Source organism: Vitis vinifera, chromosome 14, assembly GCF_030704535.1.
Source record: "Vitis vinifera cultivar Pinot Noir 40024 chromosome 14, ASM3070453v1".
NCBI classification, from domain to species: domain Eukaryota; kingdom Viridiplantae; phylum Streptophyta; class Magnoliopsida; order Vitales; family Vitaceae; genus Vitis; species Vitis vinifera.
Window position 1 is genome coordinate 22,753,170 of NC_081818.1, and position 18,359 is coordinate 22,771,528.

At 37.7% G+C, this 18,359-nt stretch overlaps 1 protein-coding gene across 1 annotated transcript; it reads right to left on the reverse strand.

Moving 5' to 3' along the window:
- Positions 1-3,160: 3,160 nt before the first annotated feature.
- LOC100265244 (ocs element-binding factor 1-like) lies at positions 3,161-4,278 on the reverse strand. The gene has a single exon (XM_002278702.4). The coding sequence runs from the start codon at positions 3,951-3,953 to the stop codon at positions 3,357-3,359; it is 597 nt and encodes a 198-aa protein (XP_002278738.1). The 5' UTR covers positions 3,954-4,278; the 3' UTR covers positions 3,161-3,356.
- Positions 4,279-18,359: the final 14,081 nt, after the last annotated feature.

Genomic DNA, 18,359 nt, shown 5'->3' on the forward strand with positions numbered 1-18,359 from the left:
TTTCATTCATGGCAGTTTTTCATTTACTAATTTTAAAAGCCTAATCTAAGCTTGAATATCTTCTCAGGGAGCACTGTCTGCAGTCATATGCAGACCCTGCTAAATATTATGCAGGTCGTAACATAGCATCAGCTTCTACTGCAGTGACCTCTGCTAAAGCATCCAGAGGAAAAGAAAAGATGAAGTAGAGCTGCAGTTAATTTTCTGTAGGAGAATCCATGGAAAATAAGATACTGTTTTTATAATAAATCATGTGATGCCTATGGGAAATCAGTTACAATTTTCAGTATAACATTGTGTGGTTGTGTTAGTTGGTCTCGAGTATTGGCGCAAGGATGTCCTGGATTGTGGTTTATCTAAAATCATGGCAGGGGATTGTGGGGACTCTTTCCCATCTTTAAGGGACCATCCATTTATTTGCCACCATTCATCTTATTCAAACGATTCAATAGTTTCATAACAGTAAAAAAATGAAGTCATTCCACAGGTGCTAAAGGCTCGAGCTTCCAGACATCAAATCATCCAACATAGAAAGGTATACTCCTCTAGAAGTTCCTTTTCATAGTAAAATTCAACATAGAATTGGAGGGATGATGTGCAGCTGAAATCTATATGCTGTCTTTGCTCTTCTGATACACTGCCTAGCCCATGTGAAGCCTCCTTTATTTTTCTAGAAAACCAATTAGAAAATGTGTTTCTGATCTGTTCTGGAGTTTGACTGACGTGAGAGGAAGTGAATGGGCTTGTTGGAAAGGAGGTCTTTGGTGTCCTAGAAGTGTTAGATGTGGTTAGTGCATAGGTTTGAAATAAGTTTGGCAGTTCCTTCACATGGAATCATTGTGGTGAAGATTAATACAGGCTAGTAATCACATGAGTTGCACTTCTTCCAACTTTCTAATCACTCATTATGTTACCCCACTTTCGATTTGTGAGGTTTTCTTTGAAGATCTTTTATGGCAAGTGGGCAAATTGCTCCTTATGCTTTCATAAACAATTTGGGTTAGAGGGTTTACTTTGGCAGAATTAAGGGTCCACTTAATTTTAAGTCTTCTTCATTTTGAGCTTGAGTCAATCCTGACCTTCTTCATTTTGAGCTTGAGTCAAGCTTGACTGTGCCAGTGCTTGAAAGGTGGATGTTTTTTCAACAATTCAACTCAAACTACAGGGAATTGTGTTTTCAGAAACATAATTCCAGAAAATGTTATTGCTTACTGTTATATTCAGGTCTGTTTATGCATAGCTGGTCAAGATGTTCTTGTTTGGAAGCCTTTTCGTAATGAAAATTTCTGAGTCAAGTGGGTGCAATGGTAGAATAAACATTTATATTAAAAATTTGGAATTTGTTTATGGCATGTTCTGTTACTATAAACACTTGGAAGCAGTACTCAGAAAAAGGGCCTAAAAGTCTGTCTCCAAGAGTAACAGCTTCATTAATGCAATATTGAGACCACAGGGTTACAGATCACCTGTTTATCTATAAAGAAATGGAATAGAAGATCTGGGAGTTCCTGCTAAATCCATAAGTTTTGTCTAAAAGCCTTGGCTACCAATCAGTCGCATACCCCATAAGCTAGTTTTGTAGAGCTTCAAGGTCTACACCTCCACTCACAAAGCCTCAATCCTATGTACCCAAGTCTAGAATTGCTTTGGGTAATTTCTTAACCTTGTGGGGAAATCTGGAAATTTAGGAACCCCTTTTAGATAATCCAAGGCATTTGTTTTCATACGCAAAATCTTACCAAGTTTTTTTTTTTTTCCTTAAGGACTAAACATATAATTGGGATGTGATCATGTAGAAATCATATATACATATGTTAGGTCTAGATCCACTTCATTTAATCTGCAAGCCCATTATATGGGTTCTATGAGTTAAGCCCCCATGCTTGATTCAAAAGCTGGATGTTGATGGATGTGCAATTCCATTGAAAGTGGTGGTGGGAAGATGATTGGGTATCACACAGGGATGATTCCTGTGAAATTTTTTGTCATCAGCTCTACCATGTATTGCTACTTTGTGGGATCCTTTCCTGCTCCTTTGCACCTGTCACATTGGTTGAGTGAGATTCATCCCACTGTGCCACTTCATGAAGTGATGCCCGAATGTCTTTACCAAATGATCCAACAAGATTCCCAGTCTTCTTGCTTGCAGTTTTTGTTTTCCATACTCTTTTTTACTTTTCATGTCCTTGCAGTACCGAATCTTGGACTTTTTCTTCACTCTACTGGTGTTTTTCATGAGGCTTTTACCATCTTTCTTGAGCCTTTACGGGGAGGGTTTTAGCTTTCCAGGACTTGCAGGTAAGAATTCTCTTAGCCAACCCCAAAATTTTGGAATTGATGTTCTGTTTTTTCATACAGATTCAACTTTTCCATTTTTCATAAACATGTAGGAGTGTTAAACAAACCAAATAGTTAAATTGCTAGGAATATTTTTCTCGTCTTCCAGTGATCTTATCTGGAAGTTTCGAATGGGAGTTGACTGAAAATTAGGATTCCAATTACAATTCTCAAGGATAACAAATGTTCAGAATCAAAATTTGGAGGAACTGTTATGACAAAAAGAGGGGTTAGAATCAAAGGGAAAAAAGGGTAAAAAAAGAAAGAATGATGCATGAAAATTCAGTGGATCTTTCCACATGGTTGTGAAGGAAAGGTGCAATTTCCTGCATGAAGCAATAGCCAAAGCAGAGGGCTCAACAGGATCCAATCTAATAATGAGGAAATGAAATGATAATCTCTCTGAACATAGTCAGGGCAGCTTCAGTAAAAAGCTGAGAATGGTACTTGGGGTTTTTAGTGGATAGCTTTTTCAAATGTTTTTCTACTTACGGTATAGTTCTCTACAATGATCTTACACAGTCACCCCCACCACCCTCAATCCCTGCTATAATATCCAATTCTCACCCCCCATCCAATGCCACTCCTATCGTTAAATCTAGTACAACTGATATAGTGAGGTCTTGCTTTTTCCAGCAGTAGTGTTTCAATTTTGTTTCACTATGATTCTTGTTCTGTATTTTCTTTTGTTCAGGTGAATTGTCCATGCCCAGGTTTGAATGGATGATAAGGAGAAGAACATGGCCCAATCATGAAGAGATCCCCAACAGGTTCTTTAGTCCATGAACTGGTTCAATGTTTATGAAAGGGGAAAGAAGAAACATATTGGATGTAGAAGATTTATTTAATATATGACACTCAGAATCAAGCTCAGACAAGATTGAAATGCTCAAAACATGTTATTGCTAGTTTACTTAGACATCTCATATCCCCAAGCAGGGCTAAGAGTAGTGGCAGACTCTTATACCGACAGAACCAAAAATGAAAAAGGGAGGAAAAAGTGATGCAGCCTCTCCATCTCAACGAATCATCTCCATGGAACTTGTGATGGAGGGGTTTGAGGATTCATCTCTGAGATAAGGTGTTTCAGAGGGCTCATCTTCCAGGTCTCTCAAATTAGGATAAGGACTATTGAGTTGCAGGTCTGTGACCATTTGACGAAGCTCTGAAGCTTCTTCTTTGAGCTGAACGTTCTCTTGAAGGACCCGGTCGTGGCACTCTGAGACGTGGTTTAGCTTATCTATGAGCTGGTGATTCTCATTCCTGAGCCAAACCACCTGTGACCAGAGCTCATCAAGGTGCTTCTGCTTGCGCATACGCGATCTGCGTGCAGACTCTCTATTAGATATCATCCTCCTCTGCTTCCTCTCATTGATGAGACTCAGCTGTTGCTCATCCGCCTCATCAGAAGTGGAGTTACTGCTGAAACAGGAAATTTGAGGATTGAACTCATGGACTTGGGGAGAGACAACGTGAAAATTGGATAACGGACTGGAAGAAAAGCCGCTAAAATGAATTGAGGGGGCGTTGTTCCCTGCCATGCTGAAATGTGCAGGGTATGGGGTTGGGTTGGAAGGGACAAAATAATGGAGCCCTGTGACCTCACTAGACTGCATGGCTTAAACTTGTAAGAGAGAGGGAGTAGCTCAGTTTTTTAAGGGGAGGTTGAAGAGAAAAAGCTGAGGTTAGAGAAGAGGAGGAAGGCCTGAGGTGGGGGGGTGCTTTTATAGGAAGGGAAAAGGTTGAAGTGGTCCCTCCTTGAGCAAATTAGAGTAACAGTAGGCAGAGGATCATTGGGATGAGATCAAAGATCATGCATAAACACCATGGCACATGCAGTATGCATCCTCATTATGCATGTGTACACAAGGGATCAAGGAGCTGGGGCTGTGGATAATCATTTTGAGATCAAACACCCTTACATCAGAGAGAGAGAGAGAGAGAGAGAGAGAGAGAGATGTGGGGAGAATAATTATGTAAAATGGAGCAATGTTTGGGGAAAAGAAAGCAGAATAGAGAAATGGGGATTGAAGAAAGGTCAATCTTAAAAGTGGGGGTGCTATTCCAAAGGCAAGCCAATCCAAACATGTTTTCACTCTAAAATAAAACACTCTCTGAGCCAACACTGGCTGGTGACGTAAAGGAACAGGGAGGAGGAGGAAAGCCCTTTTCTATAATTGGAAAAATATAATACAAAAGAGTTGATGACTCAACAACCACTTAAATTGGAGCCTAAACAATATAAATACACACTGTTTGATCGGATCCTCATTGTTTTAAACATTGTTATCTACCAGAAACTCCTCCTCTAGTGAAATTAGGTAGCAATCGCCACATGCCACGTTGGGATCGCCAAGGGGTCTCTTCGTCTTTACACTGAAGATTATGCAGAAGAAGAGAATTACTAGTCCCTGCACCAGGAAAAAGTGCACTGGGTGTATGATGTGATCCCTTTGCCAGGCCATGTCGCCATTTTCTTCAATGTCATGTGGAGATGAACTTCCATTTGGTTTTGTATGGCATTACCAGACAAAAGTCTATTGTCCATTTAGCAAAATGGGGCAATCATCAAAAGGAGTACAGTGAAAATCTGCTGAAATATTTGATGAAATCCTCTGAATTATTGCTACTCTTGAAATGGATATAATCATTTGATATACCTTAAAATCCAACACAAGAACTGATCCATCTTCATTGAACAAACCGATAATATTCTATCATTCTATTAGCGAACAACTCAATTGATGCTGCAGAAAGAGGTTGGCCAAATTGGAAGCAGTGGCTGTGGGTCACTGTTGTATATATTAATCAGAAAAGGCCAATTGCTTGTCACAGCCACTAATCTTTAAGCCAATAGTCTATATCTTGTTTCAGCAGCACAAATGCTGAGCTTAGAAAGAAGATGAAAGTGCAAGTTGGTGGCTCTGTGAGTGGAGAAAAGAAGAGGATTTAAAGTTTAATGCTTTAACTAAAGACATGAACCCTGACAGGATAAATGGGATTAAAAGCATTATTATTTGATAATTGCATGGCCAAAGGGGCCTTTGGGACCTTAAAAAAAGGATAATGTTTCGATGAATTGCATAATCCAAATGCATGCTTACACATAATCAGGTTGAATTTGAGTAGCTATCCTTTCGTTTCTGGGATCAAAATGGGCAACCCAATTGAGAAATGGCTAACCCAAGTGGTGTTGTTTGGTGCATGATGGTGTGCCGGGGTCAAATTTTGGCAGCCCTATTGAGAAACATGAAGATGAGCTTTGGTCATAGCCACAAAACCAAGCAAAGTGTGTGAGTGAGTGGAAAATTGTTGATGTATGGTGGTGGGGATTGGGAGGAAGGTGGAGTGGATGTACTTTGAAATGCAGTCTTCCACTACAATAAAAAGGTTTCTAATGGATCCAGAACCAGAATCCTATGGAAGCAAGGCTCCTCTCCCTCTCTCTCTATCTCTCTCCCCCTACTTCATCAGGCTAATTGGGGTGGTCTGCTTGAGTGGACTGCATAGTCAAAAATATCATTAGACAGGTTCGGACTCCTCCGTCTTGTCCTGTCTTCTCCTTGTTCTTCCCTTGCTCCATTTCAACTTTTCACTTTTTCTTTGTTGGTGACGATTAAGAGTGTAAAGTTGCTCTTTTTCTCGGCTGTACTTTGTAGCGTACATATACGTTTACGACTATATTTCCGAATCCCTGCCAATCAGACATCTTACAACAAGATGAACATTAATCCACCCTGTTCTTCAAGATGAACTCCTTGTCTGAATTGTGTAAGCTTTTCTTTCATAAATATCGGCCTTTCTGCATTCATCTCATCAGTTCCCTATCTCTGAATTCTCCATGCAAACATATTGGCAGTGAAATCCCATTGAAATACACAATACCCTTAATGGGTTATGGGCAATCACCCCAAAGAAGAATTGGACAGCCCAAATAGCAGGGCATTGTTAAAAAAAAACATGGAAAAAAGTTTCAAACTTATCCTGAATTGGATTGATTCAAATCCAGAAAATGTAGATGAATGTTTAGAACATGGAATACCACTATTTCATTCAAACCCAAAAAGCAAAAGAGGATTCTTCAGCCACTAAAACTAGAGGATGGACAGCCTATATCACAAATGTTTGCTCACTACTCTCACTTTGTTGCATGAAGAGGGACTCTTCAGTGGGTGCTTTCCCTTCCTTGTCATAGCCATCGTGCCAAAGCCTACCCTGTCCCTCATGCAATTGGTGGTATTATCTCTTATTATGGGACAACCCAAAGATTCCCTCTTCTTCTCATCTTATTTTTCCTTCATTTTTTTTTTTAATTTTCCTCCATGGAAAACAAACCAGTTTGGGTTTGAGTGCCCTAATTTCATCCCCATCTTCAAGAATGTGAAAATATTAAATACCTTTTAAAAATAAATCAAACAAAAAAAAATAATATTAAAAAATTGACATTGTGTTCTTCTTTTGCTTCTTTTAATCAGCCCCCTTTCTAGCTTAGAAAAAGAAGCAACTTTGTAATAAAGTCACTTTCTCCTCTCCATTCCTGTGCCCTACAAGCAGCATTTGTTTGGTCAAATGAACTATTTAGTCAAATGACCAATTTGCTTTACAATTTGTTGTCACTTGTTATCTGCAAATTCTTTGATTGAGTGCCTCCACATACCCGTCTCATATTTGTTTTCACTTCAAATTTTCAAAAAAAAAAAAAACTTCTTTTGTTGGGTGTCTTGAGAGTATTGGAGAAACCCAAAATAAAGAAGGAATTACCCAATGTACCTCAAACGTGGCATAAAGGACGATGACGTGTATCATTGAAACTCCTTCATTTACCCCATGGAAAATAAGTCATTTCTTCAACATGCCACCTCATCACTCTACATAATATTTTTCCTTTTGCTTTCGGCTCTACTCCTGCAAATTGCTAAATTTGGACGCTTTGAATGTTTTGATTTGACTTTAATAGCCCTACCTCGCCCACAAATTTTTACTACGGCTTAATAGGTTTGATTGTTTTCATTTGATGAGTGATCAAGCTAAGGTAAAATTCTCACTCACCCCTACATATCTTATCCGTCTCTGCCAATAATTCACGTATCTCTATGTTGATGCCGATAATGACCTAGGTTACTAGGCACTGAGCGGCTACAATCCAAAATAATTGAAGGGCAATATGGGGAGAAAGTAAGGGACAGTGCCCTAAAAGGACGGGCAAGGACACCCACAGATGGGAACTTGATTGAACCTGAATAAACAATACAAAATAAAAATCTGGGGGCGCATAGAATCGAAAGTGGGGGGCCCGCTAAGAAGCGCGCGTGGGTGCAGGGTGCACCAGGCTGCAACCCTATTGAGTAAGCTGTCAGTTCAGGCAAAAGCAGGGGCTCACTCTGGTTTCATTTAGGGCACTTTTCTCAGGTTCCCCAACTCATCATGGGGTACCCTCCATTGTACCATCTGTGCACCCCACTAAGCCAGCCTCAATTTTTTTTTCCTTTTGTTTTTGTTTTTCTTCCTCTTGAATGGGTGATTTGATGAATTGATATAGTGATCAAATTTGTGGGCATGATGGAGATTATTTGGACATGGGTGATGTTACTCCTTTCCTCCACAGAGAGCTGCATCATCCCTAGTGTTTGACAAAAATGATGCTTACCAATGGCTTAATTTTGTAAATTCTTATTCCTAATTTATAAGCAAAACTCTTTTTTTTCTTGATAAACAACCATAGAATTGGATTCCGAATCTCTAATGAGGTAAAGATGGGGAATGGTGTGCCCGACCAACCCGACCCGCCACACCCCATTTACATCCATGTTTAAAAAATGATATAAGATTACGCCTTCTTAAAAATATTTTGAATAAAAATAGCATGAATAAGTTTTAAGTAATATTAAAGATAACAATATTTTATAATCACTCAAAAAGGGAATTCCACAAACTTATGATTAATGAATAGTGATACAATTCACATAAGCATTGTAGGACACAATGTAATAACCCGGGCTTACAATAATCATATGATCTTGACCCAAAGCATAGACATTCCATACATCTATTCCTTACAAAAAGTCATGTTCTTCATTATTTTCAAGTGAGGTCATGGGGATCACAAATTATTGGAGGAAGAAGGATAAAGCCATCATCACCTTACACCTTCTTCATCATCTCTGCCCTCTTGTTTCCCTTTTATATTCCATTAAAATCTACTTGTTAGACTAATTCCTAAGTTGCAAAATCATTTTGCTCACCGTGTTGACATATTATGAACTATAATAATCCTTGGTGCAGCATACATAAATGTTAAAATAATTGTGGGTGGTGCATTAAAATTGTAGAGTAACACTAACTTGCGAGAATGGTTTACATGTGCTTACGTACTTGTAATAAGGTCTCGATCCACTATCAATGTGGATAGTGAAGGTGTTGGCTTATTCTAATCAAATGGGGGCATTGTTTTTGATTTATTTAGGGACTAACAAAAGGTTGGTCTTTGTCACTGTAATTGTTTTTATTGTTCTGGTTGTTGTTGCTACCATAATGTCAGTCATCTTTGATTATTCAAAATATTTTGCCATGTGTCAAGCCCAGGGATCTAAACGTGTGACTATAAGAGTTGAGGGATTGAGGATTCGTTATCCCAGTACAATTTTCTCTTTTTGAGTAGTGATTTGTGTGTCGTTATCCAGCCCTACCAAATGCTTTACCAACCCCTGCATAAGTGAAATGGTAAATCTTGGTAAAGTGTAGGTGACAAATGAGATATAAAAAGGTATGATCCCTCTTCAACTAAGAAGGGGAGTTATTGGTTAAAAGGGAATTAGTGTATTGACAATGGTGGAAGGAAGCATAGAATGAGAGGGAAGGACCAAGTTGTGTTTTGATCGAGTTATGAGCTCCACATGTATGCCTAAGGGGATGGTTGATGGCTTGAAGATGACTTGTGTGTGGAGCACGACCACCCCCTCTTTACAAGTTCCCAACCCTGTATTGGATGCTCGCATGGGTGCATAAATGGGGTAGATTTCCCATCATTTGGGTGACGAAAGTTTTGGCCAAATTTTTTACAGAAATGATCTGGTAGTAATTACCACGATTTGGCACGTTTCATGACCCAAAACACATCCAGGTTCAGCAATTTTGTGATGGAGGGGGATATGCGCCCTCTACTCTAGACATGGTTCTACCACTTGTTGCTTGTCTATGTTGTAATGTTTAAAAAGTGCTTCCTCTTTATCCATGCCTTTGCCATCATGCAAAGTCACCAAATTGATTACAATCCAAGGTTCCTTGACCATAATTTCTTGTCAGGCTGCGAATAAAATCATCCTATGATGAGCGTATCCTGGATGAAAATGAGCTCATTTTGCTACAATCGGCCAACTTTCGGTGTTTCTTGGATAAGTTCCTCCCCAATTGTGTCCACTCACCTTGATGGTTGGAATGGTATGATTAATAGGTCTCCTCTAGGCATCATTTGGGTAGGCTTTATACCAAGTCTTCTTTTCTTCATTTTCTGCCTTTGCACACTGTTTAAGAAACAGTTGAACCAACTTATATCATGTGGGTAAAACAACTCAGACGTGCCTCACCATCTTACAAGGAGCTGATAAGAGGGAGAGTTGGGGAGGGTGAAGGGCATGGGTGCCCAAAGAACAAAACAAAGGGTATCACAATTATGGAATTTCAATCTAGGAATGATTGGAAGAAATAATCCCGAGTCCCCACAGTCCAAAAGAAAGATATCCCCTGAACCAAACCCTGTAGAAACGTGGAGCCAAAAACCACTTGCAAGGGCCACAGCCACAACAAAATTTCTAGGGTAAATGAGTGCTCTGTTTAATTGTCTCTGTGGGCACCATGATAGCCAACCGTAGGGGGGAGGCTTCAATTTCAGCATTGAAAATGACTACTTTGTTTTGTTTCTTTGTATTTTCCTTTTCATTCCTTTGTTTTGTTCGTGATGTAACCTCCTTCCCCACCCCACCCCCACCCCCCCTTCCCCTTCAAATTCATAGACCTAACTTAAAACCAGCAAATGAAGAGAGGGGGTGGTGTAGATTAAATTACTATAACCCCACCTCACATCCTACCAATCCCCTGATTAAGATAATGACCATTATTTTTTTAAGGTTTTTATATGTGAATTACACCTCATAAAGAGGACTTCGTGTGATACAGGGACAAATTTCTCTTGGTAAGGTAATTAGGCTAATATATAAGAAAAGCCAGGGCAGATTTTCCCATAAAGAATTAGTAAAATTCCATTTGCTTCTGTAGCTTAAGGCTTTCATTCTTTCCACAGGAGACCAAATAAAAGAGTTTGGATTTCCCCTCCTAAATTTCTCTCCTTTTCCTGTTACATTCAGTAACCCTTTTTCCCCCTCTCGCTTTCCATGGTCCACATGGTCCTAAAATGCTCTCCTTATGCGCAAATTCTCAGCGTCCAATGAAGTAAAACAGTTGGGGAAACAAGAAACAGATAACAGAGAACAGAACTGGGCCAGGGTGGGGTTCCCCTTTGCCTTCTTGTGCTTACATAGCTAGAATTCATTAGTGTGTAAACTGACTGAAGGTCTCCTATGTAATTCCACACTCGAAAGTATTATGAGGATGCTGGGTTTGAGCCAGCCCGACCGGTGACCTTGTGAGTTGTGATTCAGTTTCTAGACTTGTACAAGTTTACCGAATTCAGTTACTGGCAGCTCCAAATAGTCATAAAATTAATATAGATAGCCTAATAACATCTAGTCGCATCAAACCAAGCAACATTTCATAGGATCAAACCAGGCATGATAGTGCTAATAAATATTTGTCCATTTCTAATTGGTGGGTGCAACCAATAACTGGTTCACATCATCGATCGAAAGGGCTTTACCGTCACTGAAGGCTATCATCAGTATTAGAGAAACTGGGAGAAATCTCTACTGGACTACCTCCCAAATCCATCAATATCAATACCCATGGCTTGTGGATTCTAGCAGTGGAAGATGGAGATTAAGGGGGCTGCCACATGTGGCATGTGAGCTAGAAGAATTTCTTGGGTTTACCAGGTTAGTACAACCTCTCAGAGGTATTGGTGAAATCCCATGCCAAAAGGGTTCTACCATCATTACTGTGGTTTAAGCTGCAACTGGCTCAGTGTCAGCGCCTGAGAATGGCCCAGGTAGCCGGGCAAGTTGCCCAGACACAACAGAAGCAGCTGCTATACCCGTATTCTGGAAAAAGCAACTGTGAATGAAAAAACACTTTTCTCTAGCCAGCATCAATCTCCAGCCCATGCCCGTCACCTCGTATAAGTTATCTAAATTTAAAAAATTAATATATATATATATATATATATATACATGTTATATAAGCAGGCTCAATGCCAAACCTAAGGTTGAACACCAGCAGATCCCATATGGTTTTGAACTCTTGAACCCAGTAAGAGAGGTTCAAGAATGAGCCCAGAGAGACAAGTTTTAACTTTGAAGTTGTTTAAAAAGAGAAGAAGAAGAAACAAAGAAAAACAAATATCTCAAATAAGCAATTATAGCATTCGAAAGCTCCACTTTCGCTCAATACGAATCTCAAAGTATGGTTCAAAGTCAGTATCAATCAATGACTCAATGGGTCCTAAGACACATTAATCTCGGCTTAGTATAAGGTGATACGCAAAATTATATTAGTTAGAAGGTTCAAAAAAATCATAAGAATATTATGAAAATTATTTAAAATAAATAAATACAATTAAATAAATTTTAAAAACTAATAAAACAAAATTGTCATATAAATTAATGCAATTGTCTTCAAATTGATAAAGAAAAAATACAAAATTATTTTCAAGTTCCCAATTCTAAACATCATCAACCTACAAGGTAAATTGATATAATTCATATCACATTTTAGAATATAAAATAATAAACCATTATCTTATAAATACAATTTTTGCTACATATAACCAATTAAAATTATAAATTATTTTTATATAAAATAAGATATTACCCATTTTCTTCAAATTTCCCACACAACGTAGAGAGTGAGGACAGATGACCTTGGGCAAAGGCAAAGAATTCCTATGGAGCACATACCCACAAGCACAAACTCAAAGTAATGAAGATGAAGTAAAGAGGCAAACCAGGGCATAGCATTAGAGATCGATGAAAGAATCTGATGTTTCTCACCATTCGCCATAGTAGAACCACCAATGAGAAGACATTGTAGTCCACATGTGATCATTGTGAGGGATTAATGTCTTCTTTCTTCTTCTTCATGGGTACAATTCTTAAAAAGCTTATCTTTTTTAAGAGAACCTTTGATTTTTCAAAGATTTCTCAGTTATGGGTTTAACTCGGGAATATTTTAGTAACTCAGATGATTGAAATGCGTCAACTCGGACAATTCTACCGTGTTAACTCAAAATCTCAACTGAGTCAACCAAGTTTAACCAATTCCTAGCTGAATCTATGTTTAAGATGATATCGAGTATCGAACTTGGCGCCAAAAGGGCCGAGGTGCATACAACTTGGCAGATATTTTGAACCTTGATCTCAAGATCCAGTCTAGCCACAACTATGTTTTTTCTCTTCATTACTTTTTAAATATCACACTTCATCACCCAACCCACCTCTCCAAAACTAAGAGTCCATGTGGCACTATTTTTAGAGAACACTTTTAGTATAAAAAGCATTTTTGATAAACAAAAAATAAATAAATAAACGTTTGACAATATTTACAAAATACTTTTAAAAAGTTGAAAAATCACTTCTATTGTGGAGAAACACTTGATAAGTGATTCTCCAAAAAACACTTCTTCTAAATGTACTTTGAGTTTCTATCAAACGCACACTAAAAAAAGGAGGTTATTATTATCAAAAGTTTTTCAATGTTGATGACATTTTTTGTCTACATATATTTTCATGCTCCATCTTTTTAATGGATAGACTCTCACCCTTGCATATTCATGAGTTCCCTTTTTTTCCTTGTACTTTAGAACTCTATAGGAGAGCTCATTCATTCCTGCTCCCTGATTCATGATGTTTAATGTTTCATTCACAACTCAAAGGGGTGGGAAGGTCCTTCTAACTAGTGCATGAATGGCAACATCCTTATTTTACTCGTATTGAAGTTTAGTAGTAAAACACTTCATAAAAACATTATATAAGAAAAATACACTTTATAGTATCACTCATAATTGAAACTAAAAACAACATTGAGCCGAAAACAACATTGAGTCGATTTCATTAGGCCATTACATAAGGCTTTCATCTCGCCTAAACGAACAACTTCCTTATTTGTCTCCCAAAGATCGTCACCCAAATCAAGTGACCTCACTTAGTAAGGTAGTTTATTGCCCGCTCATAGAAAGGAAAGGGGGGTTTGGGAGTAAGGAATTTGTCATTACTCAATAAGGCCCTCCAATGCAAATAGAGTTGACGTGTTGTAGTGGAGAGGGGGAACTTTTGGAAGCAAATCATTTGTGATAAGTATGGGGAAGAAGAGGGAGGGTTGCGCTCTTGTGAAGTAAGAGGAAAGTATAGGCTAGGTTTGTGGAAAGCCATCAAGAAAGAATGAGATATCTTGGGCAACAATATGGCCTATTATGTGGGGAATGGGAGGAGCGTGAGATTTTGGAAGGATCGGTGGTGTGGCAACAATCCATTGTGCATCTCTTTTCCCTCCTTATTTGTTATAACATCATCCAAGGATGCTTATGGAGGATGTTTAGAACCATTTAGAAGGGAAAGTATGGGCTCCCTGATTCTCTAGGCAACTCAATGATTGGGAGGTCGTTGTTTGGAGCGTTTTTTCAGAGATTGCAAGGAAGGATGGTGTGTAGGAATGTGTATGATCAGGTGGTTTGTACAAAGTCAAAAGATGATAAATTTATTGTCAAATCTCTATATAAGGCTTTAGAACCGAAAAGGCAAGGTGATTTCCCTACAAATGTAATTTGGAACTCATAGGTGTCGTCGAAGGTGAGTTTCTTTGCTTGGGAGGGCATCTTGGAATAAGGTCTTAACCTTGGATTGGATTCAGAGGAGAGGGTGGCCTTTGTCCAACAAATGTCACCTATGTCTATCAAAGAAAGAGTCACTTGACTGCATTTTATTGCATTGCAATATGACAAGGATTCTCTGGCACTTGTTGTTTTCTCTTTTTAGGGTGTTGTGGGTGCTTACTTTCTTAGTTAAAGAGACATGATTAGGATGGCATGGTTCTTTTGTGGGTAAGAAAAGGAAAAATGTGTGGAGAGGTGCTCCCCTGTGCCTTTTCTAGATAGTTTGGAAGGAAAGAAACAGTGTGGCTTTTGAAAATGAGGGGCATCCGGTCCAAGGGCTTAAACTTTCTTTCTGTTGTAGCCTTTGGGCTTGGGCTAAGGTGTATTTAGTTTCCAGACCTTCTTCCATTGTTGATTTTGTGGATTGGTTGGACTTTGTTTGAGTGGGTGCTATTTTTTTGTTGTTGTTCCCTTTTTTCTTTTTTTGAGGCACCCTTAAGCATCCTTTGCATACTTCTTATATACTTTGGGGTGCTTTTCTAGAGTGTCTTGTTTTAATATATTACTTTTTACCCATTAAAAAAAAAAAAAAAGAGAAAAAAGAAAAGAAAAAAGGAACCTCACAAAGAAGCACGTCTCCCTAAAACATCCTTCAACTCCAAAAACTCCATTCTATCTAAAGCTCTTCCACAACTCCCATCTCATCCCCTGTTACTCTTCAGAGAAATTATACAAATATTATGCACATAGATAATTTATGCCATCACTACTAGTACACCCACATACACACCACAAAACCAAAAACAGAGAAACAAAAAAAATAGTGCTTGAACCTACCCTGTCATGACAATACAACTGGCAATGACTACTAGCCATACCCACAGTCCCAAACTTCCTAGAGAATTTGAGGTTTGAGCATTTGCTACTCTCTCCAAACCTTTTCAGCTGTTCCTCCAATAACACATTGAACCAATACTTTTGATTTTTCCAAAAAATAAAAATAAAATCCATTAAATCTGATAGAAAACAGTCTAAAAATTCAAGCAATCTGGTTCCATGAATGACATTTTTCCTTGATTAAGCCTTAAATTTTGGACATGTTCAAAAACTAAGGATCTATTTGGAAACTGTTCTTCAAAACATGAACAATTTGTAATCAAATCCAGACTAACATCAAAGCTAATCTAATCAATGCCAAAATCCTCTGACCAAGCTTGCTCCTCCAACACAAATGCAGGTGCATATTTTTCTTACAGAATCCAACAATTTTGTTAAATACAAGTCAATGAACCCAGATTTGAACACCTGTCCCAGTTATTAACTAATGAGAAGTAACAGCTCAGGTTTCCAGAAATTTGAAAATCTAGTCAGCTCTCAAAACTTTGATATGATCATAGAAAAACAATGATAAAACACAGATGAAAAATGAATATAATGTACAATACGTAAATAAAAATGAGAGATGGATAACAACCAGCTCCACATCCCTAAAAATATATCAAAAGAAAAAGGGAAATGTTATGCTGACTTCTTTACTACCTTTTGGACAAAAATATTTGTGAACAAGTGGGAAGGAATTCAACCAAAAGACAATAATGAACAACATTTAAGCATAAATTCCCTTAAATAGGAGAACTATAAACTAGGAGAATTTTGAGTTTTAAACCTCTTACTGAAAGCCCCATGATCCTTTGAATCCTCTGAAAATGCATTAAATTGAAGTCTAGCATAGGGAAGTTATTTTCATGAAAATCAACAAAAGCCAAGGCATTCGTAAGTGTTACATGAAAAATGTTAAAGGCAGTGGCCAACATCATATTTCCAGAGCTTGTATAGACAAACCACAAAAGCAATATATGATTTTTATTTTTTTACTTTTTTGTCCTTTTCCATTTTTTCCCCAAAAACCATTCATTAAAATCTTTTTTTTTTTTTTCAGCTTACCAAAAATAAAAGAAAGAATAAATTAAAGGAAACCCCCTCCAATGTGAAAGTAAACAACATGACATTTTTAGACAAAATGACAGTCATTAGAAAAATAGAAAGCTTGAGGTTGTTGGGGTAGTCAAAGTCAAGTTCTCTAGCATCAATGGTATGCAACTACAAGAACACAAGGCACAAATCCATAGTGTCATATAAGAACATTGCCATGTTCCCATCCACATAAAAAGGGATTGGGATTGTAAGAATCAAGATCCTAGATCAACTCTGCAGGAGTATTCAGCATTCAACCATGTTATTGAATTAAAAATTGACAGATTCTATAAAACAGAAATGGAAAACAAATACAATATCATTATCTAATGAAATATACCATTTGAGTAAAAAAAAATTTACATAAATGAAGACACACTAGATAAGAAAATGTATTAAGATATGCTAATAAAGCAATAGGAATTTATTTTCTTTTCATATGTAATTTTTTTTCAAAAATTAAAAATAAATAAATAAATTTCCTATTACATGGAATTAAACCTAGAACTTTCCAGGTCTAAAGGCCACAAATAAAGCAATAGGAATATGGCATGACTTCAAAACAAAGCATTGTTCTTTTTGTTCTTATAGGCAAAATAAGAATAGAGATGTATTAAAAGTGCCAATCAAAAAGGCAAAGAGGATCTATTCTCCATGGCTTTCTTCTCTTCTTGCCCACAACACTCCCATTCCAACCTATTAACAAGTCCTTCAATGAATGTGGGAGAACTCATGAAATGTCAAATAAAGAGAAAAGAAAGTGTCATAGACCTCTATCTTCCCATAATGGAAAAGAAGATGGTTTATTGATTCTTCCGCATCTTTACACATACAAAAATAACCTGCCAAAAACCACCCTCTTCTTTTAAGTTAGTCCATTGTAAGAATCTTTACCCAACCCACTTTCCACAGACACAAAAATAAAAATAAAAACAAAAAAATAAAACAAAACAATAAATAACCACTTTGGTAGGAGCCCAAGAGTCCCACGCTATCTTTAAGGGGAATGACACTACAACATCCAATTCCAAGGCAGAGTAGAAAGACTTCACCAAGAATTCCACACTTTTGCTAGCCTTCCTAACCATCTTATCCCCCTTTCCCACTTCTTCGTAATGAATAAAGCTTCCAAAGAAACTCCTAAACATTACCCATCTCCCAATCTTGAAAATGTCTTGAGAAGCACAGGTTCCACATGACCATCTCACCTTCTACCCCCCAAACCTCATCCATCCAAGCTTCCTTGGAAGTTGTAAAGGAGAAATAGAGATGGAAAAGAGTCCTTGAAGGGAACATCACCGCACCATACATCATGCCAAAATTTTATTCTTCTCCCATGGCCCACCTCAAATCTCATGTTAACTTTAAAAATTTGCCACCTTTTTCTTATCAACTTGCACAAGCCAACACCATAGCCTTCTCTCCTTATCCAAGAGTACCAACCACTTGGCTCTTCTCCAAACCTTCCCACTATGACCTTTCTCTAAAGCATATCCCCCTCCAAAGTGAATTTTCAACACCATTTACTCAATAAAGCCTTATTGCCCCTCCTTTTCACCTTTGCAAATCCCTTTGAATTTTTTCTAGTCTCACCAGCCATCAACTTGGGAATTACAAAAAGGAACATATTCCTTAATGCCTAGACCCCTCCTTTTAAACTTTGAAAATCCCTTTGACTTTTTTCTAGTCTCACGCCATTACAAAAAGGAACATGAAGGAAATTGGTAAAACAAAGCATTGTTTTACAAGTTAAAGAAGTAATTACACCCAAAAAAAGAAAAAGAGATAAAAAAAAATAAAAATAAAAAAAGGTGATCCAACATAAAATTTGGCTAGGAACACTTGCAGAAGCTATTTGAAAATATATTTAAATGAAAGATACTCACTATAACCCTTTTTTTATCTGAAATAAACTAATTCATTAATATGAATTTTTAAGTACAAACGAAAAACAAGTTATCCTACCAGCAAAAAAATAAAATAAAAGCTGATCAAATGAAGAGAGAGAACCTCTCGAGTAGGAACAATAAAACAGTTATACCTCTCAAGAATAGCACAAACTGTTTCGCCTATG

Excerpts from the sequence above, each read along its gene's own strand:
- LOC100265244 (XM_002278702.4), bottom strand. The coding sequence starts at position 3,953 with ATGCAGTCTAGTGAGGTCACAGGGCTCCATTATTTTGTCCCTTCCAAC.